The sequence below is a fragment of the Pristis pectinata genome, chromosome 33 (assembly GCF_009764475.1).
Source record: "Pristis pectinata isolate sPriPec2 chromosome 33, sPriPec2.1.pri, whole genome shotgun sequence".
In the NCBI taxonomy this organism is placed as follows: Eukaryota; Metazoa; Chordata; class Chondrichthyes; order Rhinopristiformes; family Pristidae; genus Pristis; species Pristis pectinata.
In genome coordinates, this window is record NC_067437.1 from 10421545 (window position 1) to 10446158 (window position 24614).

General features: G+C 44.7%; 1 protein-coding gene across 1 annotated transcript in view; it reads left to right on the forward strand.

The window, feature by feature from the left end:
• cacna1ia (calcium voltage-gated channel subunit alpha1 Ia) overlaps positions 1–24614 on the forward strand; it is a 196721-nt gene that overhangs the window by 3747 nt on the left and 168360 nt on the right. The window contains exons 2-3 of the mRNA XM_052042941.1: positions 1603–1736; positions 22141–22238. Of these exons, the coding sequence (XP_051898901.1) occupies positions 1603–1736; positions 22141–22238 (232 nt within the window). The remainder of the gene's footprint in view (positions 1–1602; positions 1737–22140; positions 22239–24614) is intronic.

Here is a 24614-nt window from a genome sequence, read left to right on the forward strand (position 1 = left end):
GAGTGGTAGAATCTGGGGGGAGTTGATGAGAGTGTGAGGAGCATGAAAATGGGATTAGCATTAAACGGGTGCTTAACGGTCTGCTGGACTTGGGGCGAAGCGATTGAGTGATAGAAGAAATGTGGGAACAGGAGGAGGCCCTTGAGCCCCATGTGCCCATTCCTCTATCCATTCAGATCATGGTCTGATCTGTATCCGAGCTCCACCCACCTGTCTTGGTTTCATATCCCTAATCCGACGGCAATCTTTCAGTCCCATTTTTGACCAGCAGCCCCTGCCCCAGCCGTTCTTTGTGAGGGCTAGTTGCAGGTTTTCATTTTGTATGAAGACATGGCTCCTAACATTGTCCCATGAAGAGTCCGGCTCTAACTTTAAGGCGACACAGGAGACCGCAGATGCTGGAATCTGGAGCAACAAACAATCTGCTGGAGGAACTCAGCGGGTCGAGCAGCATCTGTAGGAGGAAGGGAATTGTTGATGATCCTGCAACAGGTCGACCCGAAACATTGACTAATTCCTTTCCTCCAACAGATGCCATATGACCTACTGAGTTTCTCCAGCAGATTGTTTGTTGCTCTAATTTTAAAGCAATTGTCTCCTTATTCTGGATTCCCCCCATCAGAGGACGTCCTTTCTCTTTATCTACCCTACCAGCTCCCTTTAAAATTCGACCACCCCTTAACCATCCTCAATGTCTGGACCTTCACGTCTCCAGTTATTGACAATTCTGTGCTGTCAACAGTCATGTGGTTCTCAGTCTGCCCTTGGGGACATTCTGCAGTTTAGAGACAGTGCTCCCTCAGTGCAAGCAGCATCTTAATGCAGGCCGTAGACTCCAATAAGCAGTTCCCCTTTCCAAGACAGGTGGATGGATCAATTCCTCTCAAGATTTTACAGCAAGGATCTTAATCTCTTCCTTCTTCACCTCCTGCTAGTTGACTGCTAAATGGCCAACTCCTGTTCCTTTGCAATAGGTCAAAGGGATTAAATGCCCTTCTCTTGCTCCGTGGTTATTGTTATAGGCTGAAGGGGCTGAATATCCACCACCTGTAAAAGGCACAAAGGTTAAATGATTCTTCATGTCCCATTGCAAAAGACCCAAGAGACTTGCAGTGTTCTTGAGGAATTTTATCCCAGAAAGAAGAATTTGAGGAATCAAAGAACTTAAGGAAAAATAACAGATGGCCAGTTAGTGATCAACCTCAAATACTTCCATTTCTACAGCATCTTTAACATTGTAAAATGTTAAGGGCTAAAAGGGAATGATTAAATTTGCCTCTGAGTTATACAATGAGATCTTAAGACATCTGATCAGGAGCTTGGTCAAAGACATACGTTTTAAGGAGCATCTTGCAGGATGTGGGGAGATTCAAAGAAGAAATTGCAGAGTTTAGTATCTAGTTAGGTGAAGACGTTGCTGCCACAGGTGAAGTGATGATAACTGGGAGGACAGAATTGGAGAAGCATAGTGATCTCATAATGCAGAGGAAAGGGGTAGCTCTCAGGGAATCAATTGGTATCTCCAACCCATCTGGACAAGACTACATTGATCAGATGTAATGGCAGATCTGAGGCCAAATGAAACAATGTGTTGCTTTTCAGGCTTTTGATGACTTCATCTTTATTTTCTTCGCCATGGAGATGGTGATCAAGATGGTTGCCTTAGGGATCATCGGGAAGAAGTGCTATCTTGGTGACACGTGGAATCGGTTGGATTTCTTCATCGTAATGTCCGGGTAAGGGCCAGGAGAGCTGAAGGAATTCAACTCTTAACGTTAAAAGCTACAAAATGCAAATTTGCAGTTACTTGAAAATGACAGTTGACTGTATAAATGTAAGATTAGATCAGGCTTTGTTCTTTAGCCTGTTGCTCACAACCAATTTCAATCTCCATCTCGCTATTTTTGCATTTATGATAAGAAGTCAGACTTGAATCGTTATAGCTCTTTTCTAACCTTAGCAACCCCATAGTGCTTTACAGTCCATGAAGAGTAGCCACTGTTCCAAATTAAGTAATATAGCTCAGCAAAGTCCCACAAAGACCAAAGTAATAAAGACCAGAAAAGCTTTTACATTCAGCCATGTCATTTGAGGGATAAAATTTAATACAGTTCTCCCTTGTTCCTTTTTGAAATAGTGAAACAGGAAATGCTGGAAGTACACAACAGGTCAGGCAGCATCTGTAGGAAGAGAAATAAAGTTAACATTTCAGGTCGGAGATGGAGACCTTATGATCTCGGAGAGTTTCCAGGATTTTCTGTTTTTATTTCAGATGTCCAACATTTGCAGTTTTTGGTTTTCGTTTACTGTGGGATCTCTAACATCCGCCTGAGCAGTGGGACAAGGCTTCGATTTTGCCTCTCATACAAAAGAAGGCATCTCCATTGGTGCAGTAACTGAGAAAAATATTGATGTTTTTCCTCAAACTGTCCTTCATCGGCTGAGAAACATGGCTTTGAAGTAAGAGGTTGTCTCATTCTATTGTTGTCTCTGCTCATCGAGCTTCAAGGTGTCACTGTCTGCCATGGAGTATTCCATTGCAGGAGGACGTCTTGGCATCATACTTTTTCAGGCAGGGAGAGCACAGGGTAGGTACAGACTGAGGCTCCTTCTATGTTGTTCCATCTAACAGACACATCGAAGCCTTGTCTGACTGCTCAAGTGGATGTAAAAGATCCCACAGGATAGATCTGGAAAAGGCTTCCTCCTCCTCTGTCCCATCAAACACTCCAAAGGCAGGGATAGCAAAGGTAGGGACAGGGACATCAAAACCAGAAAAAGAATACTGTCCTATCGCACCTTCCAGAGCAGGGACAACGTTATGCTGAGAATAAAAAAAGGGAAAAAACAATAATCGGTTAATACATAGTAAGGATCTTATACACTGATCCACCAAATGCTCCTGGTATGTTCTGTTATAAATACGAGGTCAAATCCAATCCGGCTGATTATGACTCAATCAACCTTCCCTCACTCATCAGCAGGGTGATGTGAGGCATTGCTGACAGCACATAAAGCAGCAGTTACTGTCCAATAGTCTGTTCACTGATGCCCAGGAACCTGCATCTCCAAACTTCATCGTGGCCTTGGTCCAAACCTGGAACAAAGGAGCTGACTTCAAGTGATGAGGTGAGAATGAGTGTATTTGATATCAAAGCAGCTTTTGACAGAATATGTCATTAAGGTGCCCTGGTAAAACAAGTCAGTGGGTATCAAAACAAAGACACACCAGTACTTGGAATTAAACCTTCTACAAAGGACAATGGTCGTGATTGTTGGAGGTTGATCATTCCAGCCCCAGAACATTACTGCAGGTGTTCCTCAATGCAAAGTCCTCAGCCCAACTATTTCCAGCTGCTTCATCATTGACATTCCTTCTGTCATAAGGCCAGAAGATGGGGTGTTCACTGACGACTGCACAATATTCAATTCCATTCACAACTCCTCAGCCCATGCCTGCATGCAGCAAGACTTGGACAAAAGCTGATGAATAATGAATAGCTTTCATACCATTAAAGTTCCAGTCTCCAACCAGAGATTGTCTAATCTTCTGCCCTTAATCTCAGTGAGGTTACCATTGTCGTGTTCCCCATGTTCAACATCCTGAGGGTCACCATCGATCAGAAACTGAACAGAACCAGCCACATCAGTACTGTAGCTACAGCACTCATTAACTGCATATCCTGTCGCAGGTCACTCACCTACTGACATTCCAAAGGTTTTCCACCATCTACAAAGCACAAGTCAGGAGTGTAATGGAGTACTATTCACCTGCTTTGATGAATGCAGCTCCAACAGCTCTCAAGAGGCTGATACCATCCAGGACAATGCTTGGTTGGTACCCTGTTCACCACCTTACACATTTATTCTCTCCCACCACGGTGACGGCAGGGTATACCATCTACAAAGTGCATTGCATGTATTCACCCAGGATATCCTGACAGTACCTCTTAAACCTACAATGTCTGCCACCAAGAAGAGCAGCAGGCACACACCAGGTTACGGACAAAGTGCTGGTAAATGAAGTTGGTATAGATACGTACTTGATTGTCAGGATGGACATGATGGGCTGAAGGGCCACTTTCTGTGCTGGATGAATCTATGGCTATCCTGACTTGAAAATACATCACCATTCCTTCATCATCACTGGGTCTCCACCTCACAACACTGTTGGAGCACCTTCACTAGAACTTCATTGTGCACAGTTTTGGTTGCCCTGTTGTAGGAAAGACACCTTTAAACTGGAAAGCATGCAGAGAAGGTTTACGAGGATATTGCCAGGAATCGAGGGCCTGAGTTACAGGGAGAGGTTGGGCAGGCCGGGACTTCGTTCCTTGGAACATAAGAGATTGAGGTACTGTCAGGATATCCTGGGTGAATACATAAATGCACTTTGTAGATGTCATTGCCTGGCACTTTAATGGTATGAATGCTATTCGTTATTCATCAGCTTTTGTCCAAGTCTTGCTGCATGCAGGCATGGGCTGAGGAGTTGTGAATGGAATTCAACGTTGTGCAGTCATCAGTGAACAAGAGATTGTCTAATCTTGTCTAATCATAGAGGTGTATAAAATCATGAGGGGCATAGATAGGGTGAATGCAACTTTTCTCAGGGAAGGGGAACTAAAAAGTAGAGGACATAGGTTAAAGGTGAGAGGTGAAAGATTTAAAAGGGACCTGAGGGGCAACTTCTTCACACAGAGGGTGGTGCGTATATGGAATGAGCTGCCAGAGGAAGTGATTGAGGCAGGTACCATAACATTATTTAAAAGACATTAGGAGGGGTTCAGAGGGATATGGGCGAAACATGAGCTAATGGGACTAGCTTGGTGGTCAGTATGAAGAGTTGGGCCGAAGGGCCTGTTTCCATGCTGTATTACTCTATGGACTGCCTCAGTTCAAGAAGACAGCTCACCACCATTTTCTCAAAGGCAGTTAGAGAATAAAGACGATAAATTTTGGCCTTGCCCATAATGCCCAGATCCCAAAATGAATCAAGAAATAGGATGTACAGCAGGAGCACAGGGTGTGATTCAGGTTTAATCTGTTACTGATAATTGAAATAGGCAGGGAGGAGAGGGTCAAATGAACCGCTGGTTTCACAGAAACCTGTTGCTTACTTGGTATTCCTGGAAGCTGTAATCGGATGTCAGGCTGTGTGTGATAACTGGAGTGTTAATAAAGATAATAGCAGCAATCACAAGTGGACGATTTAATTTTATTGACAGGCAGACTGATCCTGCAGGAAAAAGTGCAAACATTCATTGTGTTAAACCAGGACAGATCTGGAAATGGAGCCACTTGGAATGTTGGAAATATAACCGTTCACTAATAAATGATTCGAGCATAGAGACAGGCCACTTGGTCCAACTTCCGGCTGCTGGTGTTCATATTTCAGAGAAGCCTCCTCCAATTCTATCCATCTCCCTCATCATCCTTCCTATCCTTCCATATCCTTCACCCTCGCTCGTCCTTCCAGTCCTTTCTCCTTCGAGTATTTATCCAGCTTCCATAGAGTCATACAACACACACACAGGCCCTTCAACCTATCTGGCCCATGCTGACCAAGATACCCATCCAAACTAATCCCAGTTCTCCGCGTTTGGTCCATATCCCTCTAAACCTTTCGTATCCATTTACCTGTCCAACTGGCTTTTAAGATAAGATCTCTTTATTAGTCACATGTACATGGAAACACACAGTTGCGTAGAGTGTTCTGGGGGCAGCCCGCAAGTGTCGCCATGCTTCTGGCGCCAACATAGCATGCCCACAACTTCCTAACCCGTACGTCTTTGGAATGTGGGAGGAAACCAGAGCACCCGGAGGAAACCCACGCAGACACAGGGAGAACGTATAAATTCCTTTCAGACAGCGGTGGGAATTGAACCCAGGTCACTGGTGCTGTAATAGCGTTATGCTAACCGCTACACTACTGTAATTGTACCTGCCTCAGCCACTTCCTCTGCAGCTTGTTCCATATACAGACCACCCTCTGTGCAAAAAAAAAGTTGCCCCTCAATTTCCTATTAAAACTCACCTTAAACCTATGCCCTCTAGTTCTCGATTCCCCCACTCTGGGGAAAAAAAGACTGAGTTCATTCACCCTCTTTATGCCCTTCATGATTTTATACACCTCTATAAGATCACCTCTCAGTCTCCTACACTCCAAGGAATAAAGTCCTAGCCTAACCAACCTCTCCCTTCCACTTAAATCCTCTGCTGTTCACCTCAACTTCCCCCTGTGGGAGCAAGTTCCACAGTCTCACCACTCTAAGGCGACAGACACTACTTCTGAATTCCCAGTTAAGTTTATTAATGACCGTCTTATATCGATGACCCCTCCTTCTGTTCTCATACACAAGTGAAAACATCTTCTTTGTGTCTATCCTAACAAATCCTTTCATGATTTTAAAGCCCTTTATCAGGTGACCTCTCACCCTTCTCTTTCTTGACAATGCAGCCTCAGCTTGTGTATTCCACCTGGAGATCTGAGCTTTTCATTTCAAATTTTTATACCTTCATACCCAGCTGTTATGTTCAGATCCAGCTGTCCCATTGCCTTTAGTTTGTCCATCACTGAATATTCCTGGGAGCAGCAGGTTTGGGATGTTCTTATTAAAGGGATTTCATTTTAAAGGTGTAGCATTGTCAAGGGAAGGTTGTCCCTGAAACTCTTACCTTCTAAATACCAGACAATCCTGGCCAAGAAGGGAATAAAATCATGAGGAACACAAATAGGGTGAATGCATACAGTCTTTTTCCCAGGGAGAGGGAACCAAAAACTAGAGGGCATAGTTTTAAGGTGAGAGGGGAAAGATTTAAAAGGGACCTGAGGGTCAACTTCTTTACACAGAGGGTGGTGCGTATATAGAACGAACTGCCAGAGGAAGTGGTTGAGGCTGGTACAATAACAACATCTAAATGACATCTGATAAGTACACGGATAGGAAAGGTTTAGGGAGATATGGGCCAAATGGGGGCAAATGGGACGAGCTCAGGTGGGCACCTTGGTCAGCATGGACGAGTTGGGCTGAAGGGCCTGTTTCCGTGCTGTATGACTCGATGACTCTAAGGGGCTCTGGGATGGTGAGAAGGAACAGGACGGTGGATAGTGAACTTCTGCTCATTATACGGCAAGCTTTAGCATAGGCACCAATCCTTGATTGGCATGGGTGCCAATTTGCACACAGCAAGATCCCACAAACAATTAATGAGTTTCAGTGCAACCACTTGAGGGATGAGGCAACTGAGAGGAAGTCCCCACCTCGTCCAGTTGCCTCTCCATTTACATCCACAGAATCCTTCCTCACACTTTGCCAAAAGATACTGCAATTCCAGCAATACATCGCTCCATTACACCACCCTCTGACAGTGTCAGACCACCCTCAGTACTGCCCTTCTGACACCAGCACCGCCCTCAGTGCTGCCCCTCTGACAGTGCGGCACTCCCTCAGTACTGCCCTTCTGACAGTGCAGCACTCCCTCAGTACTGCCCCTCTGACAGTGTAGCACTCCCTCAGTACTGCCCCCCTGACAGTGCGGCACTCCCTCAGTACTGCCCCTCTGACAGTGTGATACCCACTCAGTGCTGCCCCTCTGACAGTGCAGCATTACCTCTGATGGTTTGACAACACCCTCAGTACTTCCCCTCTGACAGCATGGCACACGCTTCAGTAATACCCCTCTGACAGTGTAAGACCACCCTCAGTACTGGCCCTCAGGGTTGTTTTCTCTGCAGCATCGGAGGCTGAGGGGAGACCTGATAAAAGTTTATAAAATTATGAGAGGCATAGATAGGGTAGACAGAATCTTGCTCCCAATGTAGAATTTAAGGTGAGGGGGGAAAGTTTAAAGGAGATATGCGGGGCAAGTTTTTTTTTAAACGCAGACAGTGGTGAGTGCCTGGAACAGGCTGCTGGGGGTGGTGGTGGAAGCAGGTACAACAGAGGCGTTTAAAAGGCTTTAGATAGACATATGAATATGGAGGGATGTGGATCATATGCAGGCAGAAGAGATTTAGTTTAATTTGGCATTGTGTTCAGCACAGACATCGTGGGCCAAAGGGCCTGTTCCTGTGCTGTGCTGTTGTATGTTCCATGTATTGAACCTCTGAGTCTGGCACCTCCTTCGGTACTGACAGGAGACTGCCTCTCCAGCAGTGCAGGGCTCCATCAGTGCTCCCTCCCTGATAATGTGGCAGCACCCTCAGTCCCGCCTCTCCAACAACACAGCACTCCTTTAGCCCTCAAGTGGAGGGCCAGCTTAGACTTTTATGCTCAGTTCTCTGGATTTGAACCCACAACCTTCTAGCTCAGAAGCAGGAGTACTCCCCACTGAGCTGCAGCCAGCAATCAGGGGCTACTGCGAACATCATCATTGGAAGTTGGAAGTTTCCATACGTTTCACTCAAGTCAGTGACTAGTCAAAAGCCAGGCAGGTGGTGATTGAACGAACAGAAAAAGAATTAGCTCACAACAAAGGAGCAGATCTATAAAGATACATTCTGTGCTCACACTGCAGTTCTAAAGATATTTTTGCTGCAGGGGTCAGGTTCATGTGATGTTCATGCTCTCTGACCCTGGATTCCAGCTGTGTTATTGGCAGCAGCTCAGAGATGCGGGGGCTGGTTACAGGGGAAGCAGTGTCCACTGCCATGAGAAACTAAATTTAAACACAGCCACAGCAGAGAAGGTGGATCTGTGAGGGACAAGCCTTTTCCTGTTTACTTCGACCACAAGTACTCCCGTTGTACTCACGTTAACAAAGACTGAAGAGTAGGGTCAGCAGGGGTGGGAGCTCCTGTCTGTGGCTGGGGCTTGGAATCAAGGGGATCAGGGCTTTCAGGACTGGTTATGGGTGAGGTGAGGGGGTGGAGGTGGTGGCTTGTGCACCCTGGGATAGATATTGGGTACAGGGAGGTAGATAGGTTTTGGACAGCCTGTGAGGCAATGTAAGATAAGATATTTATCTATTAGTCACATGTACATCGAAACACACAGTGAAATACGTCTTTTTGCGTTGCTAAGAATGTGCTGCGGGCAGCCCCGCAAGCGTCGCCACTCTTCCAGTTCCAACATAGCATGCCCACTGCTCCTAATCCGTACATCTTTGGAATGTGGGAGGAAACCAGAGCACCCGGAGGAAACCCGCACAGACACGGGGAGAGCGGGTACAAACTCCTTACAGGCAGCAGCGGGATTTGAACCCAGGTCGCTGGCTATCTTTTGTGAGCTATCTTGAATAAGGTCAACGTTAGAGTTTTGGAGAAGTTGTTCATGGCCATGGGGAAAGTTGAAGTGGCTTGTTTGAAGCTGCAAAGAGGCACATCTGAAGGGGAGAGTGAACAAACAGAACACTCAGCAGGACCCAGCTCCTCCAGTTCTCAAATGGCCATTCGTTTGAGTGGAGCAACGGTCTTGGACCCAACAGATTTTCTTAGGGTGACAATTATTATCCACTGCACCATAGCATGCCAGCAAAGGTTGGATACTGCCTCTCACAGGTAGGTCCATCCACTGACATCTCTTAAACAGATACAAATCAGCAAGCCATCCAGAAATGCACTGTTTGAACTCGGAGCAACAATGGGGAATGTTTCTGCAGCCATCTCAGTAATACATAGTGATAACAGAGAACATGGGCACAGATCCCCAAAGGACAGGGAGATGGGCTGATGTAGAAGGTATTTGGAAAGCCTGTTTTATTGGCTGAGACATGGAATACAAGAGTAAGGAAACCATGCTAGAACTGTACTAAACACTAGTTAGGCCACAGCTAGAGTATTGTGTATGGTTCTGGTCACTACATTACAAGAAGGGACCAGAGAAGGTGCAGAGGCAGTCTACAACAATGTTGCCAATGCTGGAGAATTATAGTTGTGGGGAGAGAGTTTGGGGTGTTTTACTTGGGAGCAGAGGGGAGATTCAGCTGTGGTGTATAAAATTATGAGAAACCTGGAGAGGACAAATGGAAAGGACCCATTTCACTTAACGCTGGGAGCATGGGTTTAAGTTAATTGGTAGAATGATTAAGGGGAATTAATATAAAATTATTTCACTCAATAAGTGGTGGGGGTCTGGAACTCACTGCCTGAAAGGTGGGTGAAGGAAAAGAAAGAACCTCACAACAATGAAAAGGTATCTAGATGAGCATTTGAAGAGCTGTAAATCTACAAGGCTTTCAAGGGAGGTGTTAATTTAAAGTCCATTTTAGTACAGTATGATCACAGTGGGCAGAATGGCCTCCTGTGGTGTAGAATTCTGTGCATTTAGGGGTATAGTGTTGAGGTGTGATGAATTCAGGGTCAGATGGAGGGGGGGGGGAGGGTGGGAATCAAGGTTGAGACTGGCAAAGTTCAGCCCAGAAGGGTGGCAGGGAAGAGTTGGGGCTGGATCCAGAGCATAATGAGAATGTGATTGGAAACCAAACCAAATGGGTTTAACCAAGCCCCGAGGGGTGGGTTTCGTGGTGGAGGGAGGGGCGGGGAGGAAATGTTGGACAGAGTTTGGAAGGGCAGGCAGGATTGAGCTGACACCAGTGATTGGCTGCTGTCACTGGGCATGCTCTGTGCCCAGGGATAAAGGTGATGCAATGGCAGGCAGTGGATCCTCAGCATCAAGTACATGCACAGTGCAACCCTCTCACACGTGCAGGGTTTGCTCATCTCCGACAGGCAGAGTTGCTGGGGGTTGGGAGAAGCTGCGTGGGGAAGGAGCAGTACTTGAATACCAGCCCAGAATTCGGCACCCCATCACCATCTGGTCAGTCCTTCCTGGAAATTGGCTTGGACTGTGATCCCACCCTAGTTAAATAGGGTGATCTTGTGAAGCAACTCGCCAGAAGGTTACAACCTACAACACAGGACCTTAACTCGGGTATTGGGCATGTGGGTTGGAGTTTGAGAGGTTTGTGGGATAACAGGGTGACTGGAAAGTGAAAAAGTATATTTCCCAACAGATTAATGCAACAAAAAGTCTTTGAGGGGGAGGAGGGATTGTGGGGGCGGTGGGAGGGGGTTCATGTGTACAATGGGAACATCATGCTTAATAGCCGTAGTGCAGTGGATGATGTATCTCCTTTGACCCTAGGCTCCTGGGTGCAGTTGATAAGACCATAAGATATAGGAGCAGAATTAGGCCATTCAGCCCATCGAGTCTGCTCTGCCAGTCAATCGTGGCTGATTTTTTTGCAACCCCTTTCTCCTGCCTTCTCCCTGTAACCCTTAACCCCCTTCCCAATCAAGAACCTCTCAATCTCTGCCTTAAAGACACTCAATGACTTGGCCTCCACAGCCCTCTGTGGCAACGAATTCCACAGATTCACCGCCCTCTGGCCAAAAAAATTCCTCCTTATCCTTTATTCTGAGGCTGTGCCCTGGGATAATAGACTCTCCTACTGATGGAAACATCCTCTCCATGTCCACTCTATCCAGGCCTTTCAGTACCCAGTAGGTTTCAATGAGATTCCACCACTCCCCCCCCCCCAACCTTCTGAACTCCTTGGAGTACAGGCCCAGTGACATCAAACATTTCTTAGGCGTACGAAACAGGGGGTTTTCCTCTGCTGTGGGTTTGCTGGGAGGCGTGCCATAGCCATCAAAGTCAGCACCTACCCCAGCTCATTGTTCACTCTTTGGACTCACTCCAGCAGTGATGCCTGCATTAGCCAAACAGCCTCGTGGGTAGGTGAAGACAAGGGGATCAGGCATAAGGTTCACTCCAAGGCAGCTTTTTATTTCAAAGAAACTTCACTCCGAGGCAGCAGCTGAGGTCACCCAGCTAGCGAGAGCAGAGGCCTTCTGCAGTCAGAGGACGGGAACTGGAAATCAAATACATTCACAGGTGAAGGTGACCTTGATGGGAATGCCGATGTTCCTGTGACCATGCTTGTATTCACTCCCTGGAGAACTGAGTCTGTGATCTGAACATCAAGCACCTTCTTTCGTATGCTCGCAGAAAACCACAGAACAGAAGCACTTTCACACTGCTGCTGCCACTCCATTTCCCGAAACAGGAACAGGATTCCCTTTCGACGCGCTTCGGATTGAAAATGCATTTCAGGAAGGTACCCCTTCTTCTTAGGAAGCCCCTGGGGATTGAGGACGACCTATTTCCACTTTCGGTTTTGTAGCTTCTGAGGTGGCTAATCCGGGAACTGCAGACTTCCCCAGGTGGGGCAGGCAGTAGATGACGGGGTGGGCAAGTGGGCCACCCGCTCCTTCCACCACTTACACAGGGCTTCTCTGTCCTCCTGATGCACACCCTTGGGGTTCTCAATACCGTCCTGAAGACCCCTTCTCCACTTTGAACATGCATGGGCCAGAGATTCATGAGGCGGTAGCCCTCGTCGGTGATGATGACAGTGAAGTGATTTTGAGGACCGTCCCCATGGATACCTTGGGACCTCCTTTCTTGGATTGAGTGGCTAAATCATTAATTTAACAAAATCCAGCCTGCAGTGGTTTTGCTGGTTACACACTGGTATCTCAATAAATGCTTCCACATTCCAATGTAACAAAGGCTTAAGTGCTGTTCAGGAAAGAAAGACCTTCCTTTTCTAATGCACTTGTTAAACTCAAGGTGTTCCCAAGTGTCACCGAAGCACTTTTCAAAGCACAGTCACTGTTGTAATGTAGGAATTGCAGCTGCCGTTGTTTAGGCAGCAAGATTCCACAGTGAGCTGTCATGGTGATACCAGTTGAGGGATAACTATTGGCCCAGGAACCCCTTTGCTCTTCACACAATACCGTGATATCTCTTTCAGCCACGTGAAGGGGCAGACATTTTTTGGTGTGGTTCTCTTCTGGGGAATCTCACCTGAGATTAAGATTGTGGGAACACAGGTAGCTGATGCATTGTAAGTAGCAGCTCTATACCCCATCAGGAAACTCTGTTACCAGGAGCAAGTGCTTTATAGGCAACCTGAGCTGCCTCCGACTTCACACTGACAGCTAGCACAATATTTTGATCAACCAATATTGACCTCGAAACACAGGAAGTGACCCTGAAACAGATAACTTGTGCTCTGAGTAGACAATTGCATGAAATGTGGCTGAAAGTTTGCCTGGAATAGCTGCTGAGGGAAGGCTCTAATGATGCAAAGTCACCCAGTTCTAATTAATTCCTCATCCGCCAGCCATTTGTAACAGAAATATGCATATTGCAAGTTAACAGTTTGAACTACAACAAAGCATTAAGCACGGATGTAAATTGAAGCCTCTAGGAACAGTTGGAATCTGGGACCAGTGATGGTTGCCTTGCAGAGAGGTGATTTGTAATTTGTCTGTGTTAGTCCTAGCTCCATTAATCTCTCTACAAATTACTAGGTTCATAGAGATAGAGAGCCTTGGCAATTATTTCTGTAACATTAGTTTGCTCCTTTCACCTCAAATGGTTTTAGGAAGGTGCAAGATTCCAAACTAATCCTATTTGGTTCACTAATTACAAACCTAGGTTACTTAAAATACATGGCAAAGAAACAACCCATTCAGTCAAGCCAGTCCATGCCAGCATTCGTTCTCCACCCTCGCTTTTTCTCATTTAGATCCACCAGAATGACCCTTTATTCCCTTCTCCCTTGTGTCCAGACTCCCCTTAACTGCATCCAAACTATTCACCTCCACCACTCCCTGGGGGAATGAGTTCCACACGCTCATCATTCTTTGAGTTAAAAAGTTTTTCTGAATTCCCAAGTGGATTTCTTGATGATAATCTTATCTTGATGGCCTTTAGTTCTGCTCTTCCACACGTGGGAATATTCTCTCTGTATCCACTCGACCAAAATCCATTAGCATTTTAAAGATCCCCATTAGATCACCCTCGCCTTTTCAGAGAAAAGACACCCAATCTGCTCATCCTTTGAAGATTATTAGTGAAGAAAAGATAAATGTGGATCCAGGAATTGACATGAAGAGCAGGGAACCATTAAAAACACTTTGGAAATTAGGGATAAAATGGGATTTTTTCTCTGGAAAAAGTCATCTGAAGACATTCTTTTCAATCACACCTTTCTCTGCATTCCAAAGAGCTTTACAGACAATGTACTTTGAAATGTAATCACTATTGTGAGGCAGCTGATTTGTGCAGAGAAAGCTCCCACATAGACCACTGTGATAAAAAAACCTGTTAACCTTTAGTGGAGGTGATTGAGATACAACTATCAGGCAAGATTTTAGAGAGAAGTCCTTTTGAGTGATGTCATGGGATCTCTTATATACCCCCAAGAGAATAGACAGGGCAAGGGATTGCCACTTAAAACAGATATGAGGTGATTTGTTTTCTGTCAGAAAGTCTTTGGGACTTCTTCAAAGACCAGTGGAAGTAGATTCTTTGTATGTTTTTAAGGCAGAGATAGAAAGGTCACCTCAGGGAGACTGAAATGCAGAGCTGGGTTTACAATCTCATGATCATGTTCTTAATAAATGGCGGAGCAGGCTTGAGGAACCAGGTGACCTACTCCTGCTCCTGATTTGTGTGTTTATATGTCCGCATGTTTATCTGAAAGACTACATTTCTGGCAGAGTGGTACTCCCTCCACATAACACAGACTGCCTCCAGCTCTAATTACACAGCAGCTCTGACTACTTTGTATTCAGATCTCTAAAGTGGTACTTAAAACTATGACTTCTGACTCAAAAATAAGAGTGCTACCACCAAGCTACAGCCAACCAATTAGTAGAAATCATAAGAATTTTGAAAAGGTAGACGCAGTTGCCCAGAAGTTCATTTGTTACGTTGAAAGGATTTCAATTGAATAAATTTCAGAGACAGAGAACAACTTGATGATGCAATTTTACTGGGCATATAACTCTATTTACTGGGTGGAAGTTCCTTGACAAGCCCACGGAAGAGAACTAAACTACAGGACATAAGACAGTCATAATTAACTCCAAGCAGGGATTCTTTCTGCAGTGAGAGTATGGAACTCACTCCCACGGGGAAAGTTGCAGGCACATTTCTTCCTCTTCCTTCTCTGGCAATCCCTCGGGATCGAGAATGACTTGCTTCCTCTCCAGTTCCGTGGCTGATGACCCCAGGAGCGATCTCAAGTGAGGCAGGGTTTTATTGATGATGGGTGGGTGATCAGGTAGTAGGGGAGGAGGTGCCTTTATTCTGCCAGACTTCCAAATGTTCCTGATGAAAAGACTCACTGAACTGCTCAGTACCTTTTTAGATGCTCTTCCTCCATTTTGATTGGTCACGGGCTGGAGATTCCCATGAATCAGTAAGGATGTTGCATTTTTTCCAAGGAAGCTTTGAGAAAACATTTGAAGCATGTTGTCAGTCCCCTGGTGATCTCTTGCTGGGAAGGAGCTCAGAGTAGAGTGTTTTGTTTCAGTTCAAGTTCAAGTTTATTGTTGTCATAGACAAACATATATGGGGTATAAATGCCATGAAAATTAGCTTTTTTGCAGCAGCAGCAGTGCATTAGTTAGTCCTGTGGATGATGTGGCCTGTTCAAAGAAGCCAGCTAAATGCAAATAGAACCTTGATGCTGGGAATGTTGGTCTGGGAGAGGACAATGACTTTGCTTTGCTAATCTTGCCAATGGATTTTGTGGAGGCAACATTGGTAGTCCCTCTCCAGTACTTTCAAAGTCCAAAGTCGGGTTTCTTGTCATAAGCACATGTGTGCACAGGTGCAATGAAAATCTTACTTGCAGCAGCATCACAGGCACAGAGCATCAGAGACACAACATACAGAAGAAAAACATAAATTAACAACATAAATCATACACAGTTATACAAGAAAGAACACAAGAACAAAGAAAAAGTCCATTATAGTGCACAGTGGTCATAGTGTTGCTATGCTGAGGTAGTGATTAGAGTGGTGCCGGTTGGTTCAAGAACAGAATGGTTGAAGGGAAGTAGCTGTTCGTGAACCTGGTGGTGTGGTACTTTAGGCTTCTGTATCTCCTGCCTAATGGTAGCTGCGAAGAGATGGCACGGCCCAGATGGTGGGGATCTTTGATTATAGATGTTGCCTTCATGTAGATACTTTCAATGGTGGGGACAGATATGCCCATGATGTATTGCTTCATGACCTGGGCCTCTGTACCTCCCTCTGCAACTGGATCCTCGACTTCCTCATACGTACCACCAGACTGAAGGACAGCTTCTATCCCAGTGTGATAAGACTATTGAACGGTTCCCTTACACAGTGAATGGACTATGACCTCACGATCTACCTTGTTGTGACCTTGCACCTTATTGCACTGCACTTTCTCTGTAACCATGACACTTTACTCTGTACTGTAATTGTTTTTACCTGTACTACCTCAATGCACTCTGTACTAACTCAATGTATCTGCACTGTGTAATGAATTGACCTGTATGATCAGTTTGCAAGACAAGTTTTTCACTGTACCTCGGTACAAGTGACAATAATAAACCAATACCAATACCAATAGGCAGGTCTCAATCAGTGAGGATTGGTAGCAACATCTCCTCCTTGCTGACCATCAACACAGATACACCTCAAGGCTGCGTGCTTAGCCCCTGCTCTACTCCCTATACACACATGACATGGCTAATCACTGCTCCAATGCCATATACAAATTCACCGATGACACCGCTATTATTGGACTCATCACAGGTGGTGGTGTATCAGCGTACAGGTTTGAGGTGGGACACCTGGTTGATGGTGTTGCAACAACAACTTCTTGTTCAATGTCAGTAAAACTAAAGAACTGATTGATGACTTCAGGAAGGGGAAGGAGGCTGAACATGCACCAGTCTACTTTGGTGGATCAGCGGTGGAGAGGGTCAGCACCTTTAAATTCCTGGGCATTAACATGTCAGATGACCTGTCCTGAATGCAATCACAAGGAAGGCGTGCCAGCATCTTTACTTTCTCAGAAGGTTAAGGAGGTTCGGCTTGTCACTGAACACTCTAACAAACTTCTACAGATGTATTGTAGAAAGTATCCTGACTGGGTTGCGTCATGGTCTGGTGCAGCAATTCAAATGCACAAGAATTTAAGATCCCTGCTTCATGAAGAACAAGCCTATAGAGGGGTAGAGATCACTGGTTCCTGGTAGACCATGAGCTTTGTGCTGGGTTTAAGGTATTCATCTTCAAATAATCTTCTGCTTAGATGGCCAAAGGCTGTGCTAGTGAATTTGATGTGGCAGAAGTATCACGGGCAAATTGTGCGTCCGTCCTTTGTTGTAAATTCATTCACTGGATGTGGTTATCTCATTTCTTGTCCATCCCTAATTGCCGCTTGTCAATTGCCAATTGTGTTTGTTGGGCCATTTCAGAGGATAGTTAAGAGTCAAGACTATTCATACAGGTCTGGAATCACATACAGACCAGATTAGGTGAGGGCAACAGATTTTCTTACCTGCAGAGCATTAGTGAGCCAGATGGGTTTTTATGACAATCCAATAGTTTTGTGGTCTATTAGTTTCTCCTCCAGACTTATTTAATTAACTGAATTTAAATTTGCCAGCTGCCATTATGGGATTTGAACTCATCTTCGGATCATCGGTTCAGGCTTATGGACTGTTAGCCCAGAAATTAAGCACAATGCCTTTTGGTCATTGGGCTGATGCCAGCTTTTTGAGAGAGCTAATTAATTAATCCCACTTGCCTTTCTCTTTCCCTGCAGTCCTACAAATATTTCCTTTCCAAGTATTTACCAATTCACGTCCAAAAGTTCCTATTGTTTAGATTCACCATCCACCACTTTCCCCACCACCCGCCAACCCCCTCCCCACCCCCCGCCAACCCCCCACCCTCCTTCAGGCAATGCAGTCGAGATCATGACTCACTGCATAAAAACATTCTCCATATTTCCCAGATCTTGTGCTAATGATCTTGAACTCCAAGCTGTTTAATTGTTTTAAAGTTTGTGAAGAATGTGCTTCTTACTGCACTGAATATTTCAGAGCGTTAAGGAAAAGGAAGATACAAGGGATACTCATTTATTCCACTCTTCAACTCTTTCTACCTTTCTATGTGTGCACAGATGTGTCATTTCAGGGGTCAAACATTTAGATACATTGCATTGCTTCTGTCTTCGTGGTAGGAGTGATCCATATATTCATGTTGTTAACAGATTTCGCCTCTCAGCAGGTTTTCTTTGATCTTTTCAAAAGGAACGTGTCATTGGTGGAGTAAGCATTTCTTAATTTGAGGAAGGTGTCACGCCTTGACTCAATTCAATAGAATCTTGGGTTGTATCTTCCACAGTCTACACTGGATCAACTTCTGAGATACACTTGTAATCACATTACTCTTTGATATTCTCTTGTATATCACTTGAAGGACTTAGCGATTTACACATACACTTCTGGTCTTATCAGCTATTACTCCAATGTTCCCATTTTCGCATGCCAGATTTGCTTAGTGGTGTTAACCCTCTCTGCATGGCTGTGTCATAATAGCGTTTTTGCCTCAACTGCATCTCTTCCATCTCTCCTCAAGATTTAGCTGAAATAAACAATCATATTTTGAGTCTATGCATTGGTAACACCAGGAGGATAAGCTGCCACGGAATGCATTATTTTGAGGTTTAGCAAAAAAATTATGAATCGATTCCTCATTGCCAAATCCTAGCACCCCTGTAATATTTGCTTCTTCAGTGCATTCTTGACAATTTTCACCGATCTCCTGAGATGCACCATTCGACCCTGGATGATAAGATGAAATATGCCATTCTCTCTTGTAAAGAGCTCAAATAGAAATAAAAATTGAGATCAGTTGTCTGAGAATTCGTAATCCACAATACAGGATAATAGATCTCGATTCTTCAATAATACAGGCCTCTTTAGCACAGAAAACAACATGTTTAATATGTTGGGGCCTGTACTACAATATCCATTGTAGCTGGTAAAATCTTCAGTGATGATCTCACAATATTGGATGATTTTGTATTGGAGAGAAGATTCTAATGGATATAAATTTTAAGGAGAGGCTGAGTCTTTTTCCCTTAGTAGGGGAGTCTAAAGCTGGAGGATATAGATTTAAGGCGATAGGGGAAAGACTTCAGAATCAGAATCAGATTTATTATCACTGACTTATATGTCATGATATCTGTTGTTTTGTGGCAGCAGTACAGTATAAAGACATAAAATTACTATAAGTTACCAAGTAAATAAATAGTGCAAAAAAAAGGAATAATGAACCGTTCAGAAATCTGATGGCGGAGGGGAAGAAGCTGTTCCTAAATCGTTGAGTGTGGGTCTTCAGGCTCCTGTACCTCCTCCCCAATGGTAGTAACGAGGAGAGGGCATGTCCCAGATGGTGATGGATGCTGCCTTCTTGAGGCACCACCTCTTGAAGATGTCATCGATGCGGGGAGGGTTGTCACCGTGATGGATCTGGCTGAGTCTACGACCCTCTGCAGCCTCTTGTGATCCTGTGCATTGGAGCCTCCATACCAGGCGGTGATGCAACCAGTCAGGATGCTCTCCACCGTACATCTGTAGAAATTTCAGTCTTTGGTGACAGACCAAATTTAAAATGTAAGATTTAAAAGGGACCTGAGGGGAAGCTTTCTCACACAGAGGGTGGTGGGTATATGGAACGAGTTGCCAGAGGAAGCTGTAGAGGTGGGTACAATTACAATGTTTAAAAAATATGCAGATAGGTACATGGATACAAAAGGTTTAGTGGGATATAGACTAAATGCAGGCAAATGGGACTAGCTTGGATAAACATCTTGGTTGGCATGGACAATTTGTATAACTCTATGACTCTATATTGTTAAATGCTCCTGACCTTCCTTATCCATATTAAGCACGTACCTGCGACAGACCTAGTTTGGTGAAAACTTTGGTTGTTCCCCACTCTGCATTGAAATCTTGTGAAGAAGGCAGGGGAAACTGCTCATTGTCGACTGCTTGGTTCACATCACCCTGTGAATCACACAGTCGAATATTTAGCTCTGCATTCACTTCTAAATTGGTGTTGGCCAGTCAGTCTAGCTTGTCTACACTTGAACTCTATCCTATTATAATTTACGCAGCTCTTCCTCCAACTCGTATGGAATGGGTTAAGGCTCGTGGATTGGTCCAATACTTAGCTTTATAAGAATATTGGATTCGTAGCCCATAATACCCACTTTCCTTGAGCATTTCTACAAACTTCCTCAATAGCATGTCTAAGTGTCATTTTGAAGCATCCATGCTAAACGCCTCTTCTCATTAACTCTCTAAGCCAATCTTTGTCCGTTAGTGTTGAACAATTAGTATTATCAGCCACAACCACTGGTAATTGTGACTCACTAAACTTTTCATCCATGAAACAGTATTCAATACATCACCTGAATATGTTTTCATGTTCACTATACTCTTCATAAGTGATACTTGCCCGAACTTCAGCATGTATTTCTTCCCATGATCAAGCAATCTGCTACCACTTCGATACTCATACCGATACACTGACCATTTACACATGCGTTTGCCTGGAAACACCAAGTCTGGTTTGCCTCATGGCTCCATGGACCCCGGTTCAATCCTGAGCTCAAGTGCTGTCAGTGTGGAGATTGCACTTCCTCTCACTGACCGTGTGGATTTCCACCAGATAGTCCAGTTTCAACCCACATTCCAAAGATGTGCTGGGAGGTTAAATGGCCACTGTAAATGACCACTTTGTGCCGGTTAATGGCAAAAAGTATCAAAGGGAGTCGATGAGGAAATATGTTGCAGGGAGAATGGGACTAATGGGATTGTTCCCATGAAGCCAGCAGGGATTTGATAGGCTGAATGGCCTCCTTCTTTGTCACTATAAAATAAGTTATGTTTTCCACTGTTATTGCTGGTCGCAAAACTGTTACGTGTCCAACATTCTCAGTGGTTTAGAAACACTGCTCCGGCTTCTTGCTGTAAAACCTTCCCTTCTGTGAAGTAATCACATTACTGGGGTTTCTTTGATCAACTGTATTGGCTTTAAGCATTCACACTGAGGATATGTGGCCGCTTTTTTTCTAGCATTTAATACATTTGGCAGTTCTAAGTTGACATATGTGCGATGGATGGCTTTCATTACATCTGTAACAACAGTTTGTGTCTGTCTCACCCACACTCTTTGGCTTCGCTTTCATTCTGACTGTAAACAGCAGTTGTGTCTGTGCTTTGCACTGGATAAACTTCCTTAGCATTTTTTGATGTCATCTCCATCGATATTACAAGGCCCTTTGTGATATTCTGTTGCTTAATAACTTTGACTGAATTCACTCATCAAAGAATTTTGTCACGCAAGGGACAGTCCAGAGGAACATCGAAGCTGTCGTCTTGAGACAGATTCGTCAACGGAGTGATATATTCACTGACAGCTTTACCCAACTTTGGATACCTGGTTCTAAATTTGTAACTCTCCTCTATTCTCAACTGTTTAGGATTAGCTTTGAAGTGTTGTGGGACATTATAAAAAGTACGGTAGATATGTTAGATTCTGTTTTCCCAGGCAATGCTCTCAGTACAGCAACAGCCAGGACCTCCCGGTGGCCACCCACTTCAATTCCACATCCCATTCTCATACTGACATGTCTATCCATGGCCTCCTCTACTGCCACGTTGAGGCCAGGAGTAGGTTGAAGGAACAGCACCTCATATTCCGCCTTGGGAGTCTCCAACCTGATGGTCTAAACATCGATTTCTCTAACTTCTGGTAACCCCCCCAAGCCTTTGTCTTCCCTTATTCCTATAGCTCCCTTCCCCCGCCCTGATGACCTGCCCAGCTCCTCTCCTGCCTTTCCCTATTCTTTATTACATGGTCCATTGCGCTATCCTACCGGATTCCTCCTTCTTCAGCCCCCTCAGCCTCTTCTACCTATCACCTCTCAGCTTATTACATCTTTTCCCCTTCCCGATCCCCCTCTCACCGGGACTCACCTATCCCCTGCCTGCGTGTGCTCCTCCCCCTCTCCCCACCTTATTCCAGCTTCTGCCCTCTTCCTTTCCAGTCCTGATGAAGTGTCTCGGCCCAAAACGTCGACTGTTCATTTCCCTCCATGGATGCTGCCTGACCCGCTGAATTCCTCCAACATGTTTTGTGTTTTGCTCCAGATACATCCAGCATCTGCGGAATTTCTTGTGTCACAGCAGACTTTGTTGCTCCGGATCTGCAGTCTCTTGTGTCTCCTATGCCTTCAGTTTGTCTTGGTTGATTTTGTGTCTTTTTCTCTCTCTCACAGGATGGTGGAGTATTCGCTGGACCTTCAAAACGTCAGCCTCTCTGCGATCCGGACGGTCCGTGTCCTCCGCCCACTGAAAGCCATCAACAGAGTACCCAGTAATTCTGATTTCCTTCTCCTGAGCACTAACGTAGATGTCCCTGCCTCAAGTAAAAACAGAAAATGCTGGAAACACTCGGCAGGGTCAAGCAGCATCAATGGAAAGGAAAACAGAGTTAACATTTGGAGCTGTCAGAACTGGGAAAGAGGATAAATAAAGTAATTTTAAGTTGCAGAGAGGTGGTGGGAGAGATGGATCAGGCAAGGAGAATATCTGTGATACAGCGAGACCAGGTCATATGGGTTAATGGGGTAGTCAGAAGGTAATTATGCTTTGTCTGCATTATGTGTTGCTAATAGCAGGGCTGTGGGACATGCCGAGTACTCCCAACATTTTCTGTTTGTATTTCAGATTTCCTAAAGTGGTGGGCTATGATTTGAGGAGAGACTGGGAAGGTTCAGCCTCTGTTCTCAAGAGTTTAGAAGAATGGGAAATGACCTCACTGAAACGTACCAAATTCTTAGAGAGTTCAACAGAGTGGATGTTCTTCCTGGCTTAGGGTCACAGTCTCAAGCTAAGTGGTAGGCCATTGAGGATTGAGATGAGAAGTTTCTTCATTCAGAGGCGGTGAATATTTGGAGTTCTCTACCCCAGGACATTGTAGAGGCTAAGTGTTTGGTAGCATGCAAAGCTGATACTGATTTCAGGATATTAAAGGAATAATTGAATATGGGATTAGGACAGAAAATTGGTGATGGAAGCAGGAGATTTTGTTGAACGGCTGAGCAGAATCAAGAGGCCAAATGGCCTATTCCTGCTCCTGTTTCTTATATATATATATCTGAAGTGTCTTAGGATGGCCCTTCACTGTTGTAAGTAAGTAAGGGCATGATATAAATCCAAGTCCTTGTTGAATGACTCTGTTCTAGTCAGAGAAAGAAATACTTTGGAACATCACATGTCTCATGGAAGGGTGCCTGATATAATAATAATGTCAGTGCCCAAAGTCTCATAAATTCAGGTTCACTTGACTGCCAAAAAACAATAGATGTGAGTTATTTTGGATCCCAGCAATGATATTGTCGGCACTCAGCTTGGCTGGACAATTGACTAAAAGGTCAGGGATGCAAGTTTCAGGCCATCCTTCTAATGTCACTTATTTCATTGGCTGCCCTTCAGTGGGTCGGTTCCAAATCAAGCCTCTGGATAAAGTTTGCAGAAGACAAAGGTGTTTATGAGAGTCTCTGGAGATTGTGTTTCTAGCATTCGGTTATCTTCCCTCTTGAAAATAATGAACAATTGAAAAGTATCTTTTGGACCACAGCTCGGAACAGCACAGAAGGAGGTTGTGGGCCCACTTTGTCTGTGTCTCAAACAACAATTGAGTATAATCCAACTCCCCACCTCCCCTGGATCTTCCCCTGAAATTTTTTAACCAGTTGCATTTCGAAGACTACCATTGAATCTACCCACCATCCCATCAGAAGTGTGCTCAATATCCCAATCATTCAAGAGTTTTCCCAACTTCCCCTTTTTTTTGCTGCTCACCTTAAATCTGTGCCAAACTTCACAGCACTGAAAGCAATTTCTTCTTATTTACTCTGTCAGAACCCCTCATGATCTTTTTTGAACAGCTTGATTAAGTCTCCTCTCAACCGCCCCTACTTCAGAGAGAGCTATCTCCACTTCTCCTAGTCCTAGTGGTTACCCTGAATGTGACCCCAATTGATTCAATGATTCTATTCTGTACAATCACAGGGAGCTTCTTCCCTGACAAGGGAACGATAGCACAGTGGTTGAAAAGATGCAAAACATGGAAAAATAGGTGCAGAAGTTGGCCATTTGGATTTTGGAGCCTAATTCACCAGTTATACAATCATGACTGATCTTCTATCTCCATGCCACTTTCATGCTTTCTCCCCACACACCTTGATGCCTTTTACTTCTAGAAATTTATCTATCTCCTCTTAAATACATTCAGTGACTTGGCCTCCACTACCTTTGTGGTTGTGAATTCCACAAGTTCACCACCCTCTGAAGAAATTTCTCTTCATCTCAGTCCAAAATATCTTACCCCATATTGTGAGACTGTGACCTCATTCCACACTCCCTAGCCAAAGGAAACATCCAACCTGTCGAGCCCTTCAGAATTCTGTAAGTTTCAAATAGATCAGAACTCTGGTGAATGCAGACTTACCTTTCCTGTAATGCGATGTGACAGTCTTGTCATCCTGGAGATCAGTGTGGAAATTTAGGAAATGGTAACTTTCTTTTTGAAATTCCAGGGCAGTCGGACTACTGGGGACAATTTGGAACACCTTTATGACACAACTCTCTATTTTTACTTCCACAGCCGTCTGTGGCAACAAATTCCACAGATTCACCACCCTCTGGCTGAAGAAATTACTCCTCATCTCAGTTTTAAAGGGACGTC